The sequence below is a fragment of the Zingiber officinale genome, chromosome 5B (assembly GCF_018446385.1).
Source record: "Zingiber officinale cultivar Zhangliang chromosome 5B, Zo_v1.1, whole genome shotgun sequence".
Taxonomy (NCBI): domain Eukaryota; kingdom Viridiplantae; phylum Streptophyta; class Magnoliopsida; order Zingiberales; family Zingiberaceae; genus Zingiber; species Zingiber officinale.
Genome location: NC_055995.1, coordinates 115,949,453 through 115,962,233, shown reverse-complemented (window position 1 = coordinate 115,962,233; position 12,781 = coordinate 115,949,453). Strand labels below are relative to the sequence as shown.

At 40.0% G+C, this 12,781-nt stretch overlaps 2 protein-coding genes across 2 annotated transcripts; one reads left to right on the top strand and one right to left on the bottom strand.

Annotated features, from left to right (window-relative positions):
- Nucleotides 1-229: 229 nt before the first annotated feature.
- LOC121985457 lies at nucleotides 230-1,637 on the bottom strand. Its single transcript, XM_042538920.1, has one exon. The coding sequence runs from the start codon at nucleotides 1,628-1,630 to the stop codon at nucleotides 425-427; it is 1,206 nt and encodes a 401-aa protein (XP_042394854.1). The 5' UTR covers nucleotides 1,631-1,637; the 3' UTR covers nucleotides 230-424.
- Nucleotides 1,638-3,788: 2,151 nt separating this feature from the next.
- Nucleotides 3,789-12,528, top strand: LOC121986953. The gene is made up of 7 exons (XM_042540874.1): nucleotides 3,789-4,143; nucleotides 4,243-4,308; nucleotides 4,506-4,678; nucleotides 4,973-5,029; nucleotides 5,093-5,189; nucleotides 5,308-5,507; nucleotides 12,316-12,528. Exons 1-7 carry the CDS (start codon nucleotides 3,789-3,791, stop codon nucleotides 12,526-12,528), a joined length of 1,161 nt encoding a protein of 386 aa, XP_042396808.1.
- Nucleotides 12,529-12,781: the final 253 nt, after the last annotated feature.

Here is a 12,781-nt window from a genome sequence, read left to right as displayed (position 1 = left end):
TTGGGATTGCGTTTTACAGTGGAATCAAAGAAGAATCAGAGCAGCATCAATGGAATCAATACGATCCTACGTTACCACGATTCTACATTTTTTTTTTATTAGAGTTGCATTGTTAGCCTTTAAATGGAGTCATACCCTTTTGTTAGCCTAAACATCCGATCCTACGAATCCGATCCAGACTGATCGGATATGATCCTGCATAGGATCACAATCCTACGAGCTAGGCATATAACCATCAATTGTCAATTCTAATATGCCACAAATCTATGAAAGTCAATGTTACAAAGTAGTTTCAAACACAAACAACAATATGAAAAGCAACAAGAATTCAAATAAGAGAATACCTCCACTTGCAATCGGCAAAACAAACAAGTATATTGCTCTCGTTTCAGATGTCTCATAGAAATCTCAACACCAAAAGAGCTCAATTGTCTCTGATTTCTGACAGCAAGTGCTTGATCATAGCATCTAAACGACCCGATTCAGTCGCCTCAGAGACTAGCGAGCTAAGGACATCTTCACAAGCTCTTAATTCACTGTGGAAATCAGAATTTAAAACCAAGTAGGAGAAATGTTCATCTAATGCCAAACCGAGTGCTTTCACAATGTTCTCGAATGAAGGAACACTCTCACAAGTTCTCAAACCGAGCATTGCTCCTGCTGAAGAACAAGGGCTTGCCTCTGGGAATCTGTAGTATTTTCGAAGCCACTTTAAGAAGTATCGGATGAGGCCAAGGACCTCCTGTCCGTCGAGCTTTGAAATTACAGAAGATAGTATGATTCCCTCGCCGTTTGATGATCCAAATACATAGTGCAAGCAGATTTCTGATGATGAGAAATCATCGTGAGCCATCATTAGCAAAATTGAAGCCTCTCTAGCTAGCTTTGTTACTTTCTTTCCATGAACAGCTTGAGTGGCCTTCTCAATAGCTAAAAGAGCTTCATTTTTCCATTGCTCTCTAATCAATTGCATGCCACCATAAGATTCATCAGTCGGAGATAAGAAATATTTGAGAACAGAGAGAAGCTCTGATGAATGGAGGTCGGGGACATGCTTGATCAAGAGACAAAGCAACTCGGTTTGATTTTTCTCCAAAAGGTTCTCTGTTAGATTCGCAACGTAGGCATGCCCGACAAGCCCTTGGAGGAGAAGAACCTCGAGCACTTTCCATACCTCAAGAACAGAACAGCACTCCGCAATCAAGCTCGCAAGCTCCCAGCCTATCAGAAACCCTAACTTCTCGATACCAGCACGAGCAAAGCGGGAGCTTGATGCGCCCGCAGCATCGGAACCGATCGAAAGGCCAATTTTTTCAGCGCACTGCAACAAAAACGAGTTCAAGAGCCCCAAGAATTCACCTTTACGAAAGGACTTGGCACGCCCAAGCTTACTCCTAAGGTCCTCAGAGAGATGGGAGGATAACTCAGAGATGGCCGCGTCAGTCTCCGAGATCTTCCAACCGGAGACGCGCCTAACGAGGGAGACGCCGCTGGGAGTCTCAGCGTCGGGCTTCAACTTCGAGAGTATGTCATCTGAGCAGAGAACGACGGGGAACTTCGAAGGCGGAGGGAGGTTTCCGCCGCCGTCGGCCTCGGCCGCCGCCCGAGAGATGACTTCGAGCAAGGTCATTGATTTAGGGTTCAGGGTTTCTTTGTGGGACGGGATCATTTTATATCCGGATCGAGAACCAATCAACGGTTACGATCTGGGCCATATTGAGTGAATACATATTAATACAAATTAATTATATATTACTTTTTAATAAAAAAAATATTTAATGGCTATTATAAGTATTTGTAATTCTTTATTAAAATGTATAATTTTATTCATACAATTAACCATGTGTTACCTATTAAGTTGAGTATTAAAATACATAGGGATGCAGTGATGAAAAAGGGTCTCATGATATAGATCAAAGTAAGAGAGATCAGTTAATATGAAAGTTAAAGTTAAGGAATGACTCAAAGTCGATTGAGAGAGTGAGTTATGGTAAAGTAGACGACATGTTTGAGCGGATGAGCAAGGCCAAACGGATAACTCGAGGTTAAGAGACAAACAGACATGATACATCCCCCAATCGCCATCTCTACCGAGCGGGAGGTGTGTCCGCCTGGATGAGAGGCAGCCCTCCGACAACAAGAAAGCTAAGTGAAGGGAGAGCCGAGCGGGCGTGTCCCAGTGGCCTAGAGTGAGACCCACCCCGTATATCTCCTCATATTCTTTTGGAGGTTTGTACCATTGACAATAAAGTATTTTCCACATACAAATTATATGGTAGAAGCTTCCAAAAAAAAGGTAGACCCGCTACCTTAGCGACCCCCTAGAGTCGGCCCCACGGATATGGAGGGAGGTCCATGCAGATACACAGGTGTTGAGCGCATGGTGGGATCGATCATGTCGGTCATCATCCCGAGGGATCAACCCCTGACCATTACGCCAGAGTTGTCATGCACTCATCGTTTGTGCTACACCCTGGGGGCACGATAGAAGCTTCCAAACTGTTATATAAGAGATATGCATGCACTGGCGGATGCAAGGGGGTGCGAGGGGGTGCTTCCGCACCCCCTTGATTCGAGAAAAAGTGAAGGAATGGTTATTAAAAACAAAATAAAGGACCTACTTGTAATTTTTAAAATTTATTGGACTTTTTTTCAAAAGTAACATTAAAATTAACGTTTCCTCTTTCTCATTGCCCGATCCCTGCCCTAACCCTTTTCCAGTAACCGAACTTCTTTTTCCGCCGAGCACCCTTTCTTCTTCAAACCAAAAACCCTAATCTCTAAGAGATTTCATCTTTTCTCTCTCTCCAGTCTCCTCAAACTGTTGCCCTCATCTTTGTCGTCTCTTCACTTCGTCGACGCCTCACGCCATTGTTGTTCGCCACTTCTCCTGTTCCGTCGACGACGCTACCACTATGCTCCGTCGCCGTTCCTCTACAACAAGTAAAACCCCTTCAATTTTAGGTTAATCTTGTTCCTTATTTCATCTTATTCCTAATTTCATGATTTATACTTGGTAGTGCTCAATTGTTATGTTGATTGCATAAATCAATAATTTTGATGAACTGATATAGGTTATGGAGAAATTTTTAAAATGAAGTGTTGAGTCTTCTAAGAATTCTATGGAAGAAAATAGTAAGAAAAAATATTATCGTGTTGAATTCAACCAAGATGATGTTGTTAGTGACCCAGGGCTACACAAACCAATAAATGAATTTGATGTTTCAATTACAGATCAGATTCGAAGAGAATATTTGATTAGAGGACCTTGTCAACCATTTGGTCATAGTTATCTCCAAAGACAATTTGGTAAAGAGCATAGAAGTTTCCAAGTTGCTTGGTTTAAAAAATGTTCAGGGTTAGAGTACAGTATATCAAAAGATGCAGCTTTTTGTTTTTGATGCTATCTCTTTAAAAATTCTCATAGAGGATGTCGAGTTGGAGATGAGGCATTTACTAATTCGGGGATGCATAATTGGAGAAAAGCAATGAAAATATTTAATACGCATGTTGGTGGTGTAGCTAGTGCTCACAATGATGCAAGAACACAACTTGAGGCTTTTCAAAATCAACGACAAAGTGTGTCACATTTTCTACAAGCACAGGGGCGTAGAATGGAGGTTACATATCGCACTCGATTAACGACAACTTTGAATGTTACACGCTTTCTTTTGAAACAAGGTTTGTCTTTCCGTGGACATGACGAGTCATTGAGTTCCTCAAATAAAAGTAACTTTCTTGAATTGATTGAGTGGTATACCCAAAGAAATGACGAGGTTGCTAAGACAATGAATGAAAATGCCCCTGGAAACAATCAAATGAAATCTCCAACAGTTCAAAAGGATTTAACACGGGCTTGTGTTGCTGAAGTCACAAATTTCATTCTTAATGATATAAAAGACAATATATTTTCTCTTATGGTTGATGAGTGTCGAGACATTTCAGTCAAAGAGCAAATAAGAGTTGTTTTAAGATACGTGAACAAACATGGATGTGTTATTGAAATATTTCTTGCTATTGTATATGTGTCTGATACTTCTGCTATTTCTTTGAAGAAGGCTATTGATGAATTGTTTGCAAAACATAAGTTGTCATTATCAAGATTGAGAGGTCAAGGATACGACGGAGCTTCAAATATGCGAGGTGAGTATAATGGATTGAAGGCTCTCATATTGAAGGAAAATTCATCTGCAAGGTATGTCCATTGTTTTGCTCACCAACTTTAACTAGTTGTTGTTGCAGTTGCTAAAAGCAATCGAATTGTGAGTGATTTATTCCAATATGTTACTATGATTGTGAATGTTACTGGTGCTTCATGCAAAAGAAAAGATAAGTTTAGACAACTTGAACATGAAAACTTGTAGAATGTTTGGAGAAAGGAGATATTGTTAGTGGTAAAGGAAAAAATCAAGAAATCAGTTTAAAATGATCAGGGGATACTCCTTGGGGTTCACATTACATGACTATTATCCGTTTGATGTCTACGTGGACTTCTATTTTACAAGTGCTTGAAAATGTGTATGATGATGGCACTAATGATGATAATAATGGTATCGCTGCCAGTTTGATTGATAAGATGGAGAGTTATGAATTTGAGTTTGTGATGCATTTGATGAAATCTTTATTGGGAACCACAAATGAATTGCCGCTTGCCTTACAACAAAAGGATCAAAACATTGTATTGGCTATCAGTTTGATCAAGACAATAAAAGTTCGATTACAAAAATTGAGAAAGGATGGGAGAATCTTTTGGATGTCGTCAACAAATTTTGTAGTAACCATATGATCCCAATACCAAATATGGAAGAAAATATGAGAACTCGTGGTCGCAGCAGACGTAATGGACAAATAATTACTAATTTTCATCACTATCGTGTTGAAATTTTTTGTGAGGTATTATTTCTTAATATTTTATTAAATTTTAGTTTTCTAATAATGTTTTTATTCTTTTTTTTTATTGTTACAATATTAGGTTCTTGATACGATGGTTCAAGAGATGAATAATCGGTTTTCAGAATCAAGTACGGAGGTACTTACTTGCATTGTTTGCTTAGATTCAAAGAACTCTTTTTCTCAATTTAATATTGGTAAGTTACTCCGCCTTGCTGAACTTTATCCGGAGGACTTTGCATTGATCGATCGTGTAATACTTGAGGACCAACTTGAGACTTACATTCAAAATGTGCGAGGTGAATTTTCTATGATTGAAGATTTGGGAAGTCTTGCTAAAAAAATGGTTGAAACGGGCAAGAATACAGTTTTTTTCATTGGTTTATCGTTTGATCAAGTTAGCTTTGGTTTTACCAGTTGCAACTGCTTCTGTTGAAAGAGTTTTTTCTGTTATAAAAATTATCAAGACTAATTTGCGTAATAGGATGGGGGATGAGTGGATGAATGACAGTTTCGTAGTATACATCGAGAAGGATATTTTTGCCACAATTGAAAATGAACAAATTTTACAACATTTTCAACAGATGAACACTCGTAGGATACAGTTGCCTCCTCTTGTTTGTATGTCCGGATCTGGTACTAGTTCAAGTATCAAAAAATAATTACTTTATTGGTATGCACATGTTTTTATATCTGTATCATTAACATTATTAATTCAATACTTTTATCTTTTGATATATTTATTTGATAGTAAAAAATACTTTTAGTCTCTTCTTTGAGCACCCCCCCCCTAAATGTTTGTCTGGATCCACCACTGTATGCATGTTTGCTTAAGGAAAGATGTTAAGGACACTTTTTGACTTGTCTTTTTATATGACATTTGGGAAAACATACGCATGCTTTGAGATGCATACGCAGACACTATAAAAGGAGTTCTCTTCTACAGGAAAATGTATACGCAACTTCATCATTCTAGATGCTCTTTTGCTACAGCATTCCTATTGTTCTTTACATCACCGAAAATTTACTTAAGCGTCGGAGGACTAATATCGGGAACTTCTTCCCAGTCCGACACTAACAATTTTGTACTGCAGGATAATATGGAGTCTTCACTTCATCAAACTTCTGATTATATTCCCAACTTGTCATTTTCTCCGCTTTCATGCACTAACATATACTTTTAAAAATTGTACTAATAATTCTAAATTATAAGGTTTATTATCATTCGATTTAGTTTTAATTAAATATAGTTATTTTAAAATTTTGTTTATATTTATTTAATACTAAAAAGTATATTAAATAAATAAGATTGATAAAATTATTCATGTATAAACTTATTTATTAATTTGTATAAAATTTAATAAATTTTATAATATTAAATTATTTACAATATATTAAAAATAAGAAAATAATGTATTTTTCATATTAAATAAACATTTAACTTAGTTTATAAAGAGAATATCGTTGTTGTTACTAGAACACGATAAAAAACTCTATCTCCATAAAATTTTTAATAAACAAATTTAAACAGACTCGATAAATTAACACAGTATCAAAATGAGGACATTTTATCCATTAAATGGCAACAAATTAAAATCTTGCTCGACCCATCGGTGGATAAGCATCACTAGCTTGACCCAACTTGATCGACTTAATTGGCCCAACCGATCGGACACTTAGTCCAATTTGTTTGTATGCAAGCCACCCAGCTTGACTAGCTACCTCACTTAGCCTGACCAACCAACTCCTTTGTCCTTTTCAACCCAATTAGCTCATTCGTCCTGATAAGCCCATTCAGTGTGCTCAACCCGTCTAACCTAACTCATCTAATTTTCGAGAAGAGACCTGCCAAGTATCCCTGCGCATTACAGCCGTCTTCCCTGCACAGTTTAGCAAATTCATACCATCACTTCTCCCTCGCAAACATAAGAATGTGTTGGAGATACGTGGCTGGAGAAGGGGTGAAAGAGAAAAGAGGTTTTTCATTATGAATGAGACTTTAATATTATATTGAGAGTTCAAGATATATTAGTTGGTTTATATTAATTTATATACATTGATGATGTGAACAAATACATGAAGAGAGACTCTCTTTCACATGTGGATGCGTAGGAGGGTACAAATTCAGGGTCCGAATTGTACCGAGTCATGTTGACTTATGTGCGAGCATGATCTGCACGCACCAAATGCAGGACCAATCGGGACAAAATTTGCCAAAGTGAAACATTACTTGTCATTCAATGTTGGGAAGTGATGGTGCTCCTATATAGGGAGACCATGATCTTGAGCAAGACACATAAAGAAACAGTAACTCTCCGTCTTCATTCCCCTACTCCTCTGTCGTGTAACTCTTACTCGGCGGAGTGTCCGAAATAGTAGTTGGGTACCACTCAGTTGTCGTGATCATTAGTGTTTGGTGAGAATCACGGTTAATAGCCGGAGGTGGAGCAAATCTATTTTAAGGAAACTGCGACCATCGCAGGCCTCGGTCCATTCGACCTCTCTGCCCAGCCGCTCATTCGTCCGACCGCTCGGCTTCTTCGTCCGGCCACTCACTCGCTCGGACTCTTCATCCGCATCCCCGTCGGGCCGTTCAGTCGCTCGACCACTTCATTTGCTCGGGTGTACGCTTGCTCGCCCGACCACTTCATTTGCTCGGGTGTACGCTTGCTCGCCCGACCACTCCCTCGCTTGGCCTCTTAGCCCGCTCCTCCATTGTGCAGTCTGCATTCGACATTGAGTAGTAACTAGCCCCTGTTGACAGCATGAGATTATCTGTTCAGGTTATCTCGACAAATAAGTGAATTTAATTCAGTATAATTTAAATTCATTTAATATCCTAAAATCTCTAGTAGATTGTCTAACAGCATGTTTCGTGTTACGATCACTGCTTATTGTCAATCACCGGAAGTCTAGGAATTACCTTATCTCGGAAGACAAGTTCGAACGATACTCATTGTGGTATCTGATTCGTTTATCGTCTTTGAGAATTTCCTTCACTGATTTGAATGGGCTGTTGGAATCATCCATCCATCTCTAACATATCGATGTAAGACAGTAAATAGTAAACAACATAGCTCGAACGACGACGCAATTAATACTTACGAAGAGTGATGGCACCAGATTCTGCAATGGTATCATTTAGCAAGATTCCAAGAAGATTAGTTGGGTTATTTTGCGTGTAATATGTGGTCTAATGATTCATTCCTACGAAATCCATGAACAGCTTCAAGGTTTACTTGAAAACCATGCTTTCACCGACTTATGCAAGTTTTTGAATCAATCAGATTCATTTAAATGGAAATGTAGATAATAAAAATGGCCCCAAAATAAATACCACTGATCTATCGCAAACTCCTTGAAGAACCCTAAAAAAAACAAAAGGGCGATGCCCTTCTTCCTCAAAAGTCGCCCACCAAATCATTTCCTTCCTGTTTAAATATCCAATCACAACTCTCTCCACGCATTCTTGCATTAATTCCTCTTTGTCGTATTTAAATCAGCATTATTGTGTTCATATATATATATATATATATATATATATATATATATATAATTGATACTGTGCGTGACGCGCACAGTGCGCGACTGTGCGCGTCGCGCACAATATCAACTTCTTTTTTATTTTTTTTTAATTTTTAAATTAAAAAATAATTAAAATTTTTTTTTACGATTTTATTTATAGGGTTCAGACTTTGGGTATAGTGTTAAAGTTATTTTTTTTTAGATTTTACCTATAGGGTTTAGGCTTTCTAATTAGGTTATAGTATTTGGTTTTAAAAAAAAATTTAAAATAAAATCAATTTAAGTATTTATTGAGTATTGTAATGTGTTTAGGGGATATATCTATATATTAAATTTTAAATAAGGAAATATTGAATTTTTTAAATTCAAAAAACTAAAAAAAATTAAAAAAAAAAATAAAAAACACTGATATTGTGCAGACGCGCACAATATCAATACTCTATATATATATATTAAATCAGCATTATTATTATGTGTCTTTTTATTTATATATATATATATATATATATATATATATATATATATATAAATAAAAGAGTAACGTTCAATGAAAAGAAGAATAATTTATTCGGAACTATTTGAGCAGGATTTTTTTTTTTTTTTTTTTTTTTTTTTTTTTTTAAATGAGTCTGAACCAATAACAAGAATAATTGTAGTGGAATATTTTTTACAATCTTTGGAGAGATAGAATAGATGGAAGGATATGTAATTCACATACAGATCATGAATATTTGGAATCCATATTATACAAGGAGATATTGCTCTTGCTAATACGAATCGAAAGGTGATATCGATATAAAATCCGTATATACTTGACGGTATAACCATAGTTAGCACATTAGTCGAAGAAAAATTAGTAAGCTGTAAATTGAAATGGGTATTGGATTCCTCCTCCATTAATGGTCTGTGCCAAGCAGCTCACGAGGAGCACAAGAAGGGAAAGGCATCCCTTCCCACCCACCATTTGCTTAAGAGTCTCAGGGCCGGGCAAGAGAAAGGTATGCAGAAAACAAGAGATAGTCCACCAGAGGCTTGATGAAGTGCAATCTAAGTGGATGACATTAACAAATGATTCTGCTCGATCCTCGAGGTTGACTGGCTAGTATGCTAGCTATTGAAAAGATTATCATAAGAGATAAATAGAAAGTTGATTTAGGAAGAAGAATCATAGGGTCTTTTTATCTCCCCTTTGCTTTCACTTAGTACTATCATTTTATATCTTTTTGGTGGATCCGTCGTCTTTTCCTATTTAATGATGTTACATCTATTATAGAGGATCTTTATTTTTTTTTCTTCCTCCATGTATTTAATGAAGTTATAATATTTGCATAATTAATGAAAACACGTTAAATGAGGGAGGCTACTATTTTACTCCTTCTTTTTATTCCCTTTTCTCATGTATTCATGGACTAATAATAGACATTTAATGTAGGCGGCATCAATTCACCAAGGCATAAATAAATAATGCCAGAATGACATTTTCCCAAGTCAAAAAGGGTCTAGGTTCCTTGATTGGTGACTCAGCTACATGAGATGTTAAAACATGATAAGGAGATTAGTTGTACCAGCGCCCCAAGGATATATCTTGTCCACTTGGACACATGTGAATGCCATGTCTATGCCCGATTAGCATGATTAACGGCCGATCGGGAGGGCCTATAGTCGATCGGTTAGAACAGGGGTTATATTTACTATGTGTTGGCATTGACTTTGATGGTCTCATCATCTCTTATATTGACTTCTTGATGCCACATGGCGTCCTCTTTGGACCGCCACATCACAAGCCTAGTCTAGTCGAAAGAAATGTGAGTCTAACTGAATGAAGATATTGACTTAGTAAAAAAAAACCTTAATTATCTCGGAGAGAGAGAGGAAATCTTCTGTATTTATTGAAGCACATACCAAGGGATTATTCATTTATGAGGCGTGGCGCTTATTAATGAAACGTGTCATACTCGTAATCGAGTTGTGACATCAGAAATTCATTGGGTCAATAACTTTACAAGTGTTATGTACTTGATTAAGGTCATATCAGGTGATATGACATATTGAGATTTGATTTGCAAATAAGAATAATGATTTGGGAAAGGTTCCTCGATAATTGTGCCAGAGCAGACAAACCCAAATTAATCTTGCCCACATTTGAACCCTCAATCCTATGGTTACCGTTGAAGAACCGAAGGTATATTAGGATTTTAGGGCATTCTCTCATCTCCTGCTATTTTTTCCTGCACCAGTCTTCGGTTGCAACTTCGGCGATTCTTTCCTCTTTGTCTTCCTCATTCCCGTTGATCTGGTGGTAAGAGGGGGTCCGCCCGGTAGGAAGTAAAAGTGGTCAACATCTAGGGTATGCGTCTGATCGGGTGAGCTACCTTCCCGATCAGCAAGAAGAGTAACCGGCCCAACACCTCGATAGCTCGGCCTGACGCCAAGCTTCCGATGCTCGTGAGGCAAAGAGAGAAGAGACGAAGGCCGAGTGGCCATCCCGCTCGGCTAACAAGGGACACGACATCGACCCGACAGTTAAGGCTCCCTCGCTCGACAAGGTGGAGTCGGACATCAAATCACTGGCCGAGCGGACATCCAGATCGGCCCGGCATTGGCATCGCCCGGAAGGTGCTAGCCGAGCGGTTCCTTCGCTCAGCGCGGTAGGGGACAAAGGAAGTAGTTGGCGATATCTTCTTAGGGGCCAGTGTCGCCGATAAGAGGCATGTTCAGCGGCATGGTCAGACAGAGAATCGTACGGTTGAAACTTCCACTGTCACGACAGAGATATGCTCGTGCTATTAAGGTATGACGTCAGATACGCTTTTCTGACATGTCCATTCCAGGTATGCTTTGAGGAGCGTGCACACCTCGAGGAGCGTGCATGTGCCTTTGGGGAGCCCTATATAAGGACCCCCAGACTTCGACGGAGGTGCGCTCACTTCTTCACTATAACTACAGTTATCGCTTCCTCTTTGCCCTACTTCTTTCCGCCGGAGATCTTACTTGAGAATCGGAGGGCCATCGCCGGGGAACCCCTCCCCAGCTCGGCATCGTGCTTGTAGGTCCATGTCAGCGGGAGATCTACGCCTCCAAAATCTTTGACCAGCCAAGAGGAGCGTCACATCCCCAGCGTCTATCGACTCAACTTTCGGTTAGGAACAAATTTGGCGCCGTCTATGGGAACACACCTGAATCTGAGTCAAGGAGATGGAAGAAGCTGGACGTTATCACACTGTGACACTCTCTCAAGAGGAGCTCGACGCGCTCATACAGACGCGAGCGACCAAGATAATAGAGCAGCAACAGAAGACGCTAGCCGATCGGCTGGCATAACAAGCAACCTCAGCATCTGGAGGCCGAGCAGTGCACGAAGACCGACCGGAACAACTCTCCATGTGGGGGCAAAACAAGGGTCCGATCGGAACGCAAGTAGAGGCGCTGCCCGCCCCAATTCCCTTCCATCGGGCCTTGTTCCATACGCCATCCGAAATTACGCAAGCAAATCGAGACCAGTCTTCATCAGATGAAGTTCCCGCTCGGGACACGAGAAAAGGCAAAGCGCCCCAAGCCGACTCATCCCCCGAGTGGATCAACCGCTAATTCTCCAAGGTAATTCTACAGGATCCTCTACCGAGGCACTACGCACCCTTGGCGATCGGCGAATACAATGGGTCGACTGATCCGGACGACCACCTCGGTAAGTTTGATAATGCCACAACTCTTCATCAATACACAGATGGAGTTAAGTGTCGAGTCTTCCTCACTACGTTATCCGGCTCGGCATAACGTTGGTTTCGAAGATTGCCAGACGGGTCGATTCAGAGTTTCAAGGACTTCAGGATAGTCTTCCTCCACCACTTCGCAAGCAGCAGGTGCTATCAGAAGACTAGCGTCAGTCTGTTCTCTATGAAGCAAGGGCCGAGAAAGACTCTACGGGCCTACATTCATCGCTTTAACCAGGCAGCCATGGAAATTCCCACGGTCTCGTCTGAAACTATGATACTTGCCTTCACACAAGGGCCCATCGACGGGGATTTCTTCCGCTCGCTCATCAGGAAGCCGCCCCACGATTATGACCATATGCTGAAGAAGACCAGCGAGTATATCAACGTGGAGGAAGCTTAGGCGGCCTGAAGGAAAGAAGTGCCATCAAAACCATCAGTGCACGTCGAACGAAGGTCGTCGATCAGCCACCAACCTCTGAGAGGGCCTCGAGCCGATGTGACACGACTGCATCAGGAAGCTAGGCCACACGCTGTCCAACACGTGTCTGTCGAACGACCAAGGCCCAAGGGAAAGGTATGGACTCCTAGGTTCTGTACCTTCCATCAATCGGCAACCCACAACACCCGCGACTATCGCGGAGTCCCTGCGGGCA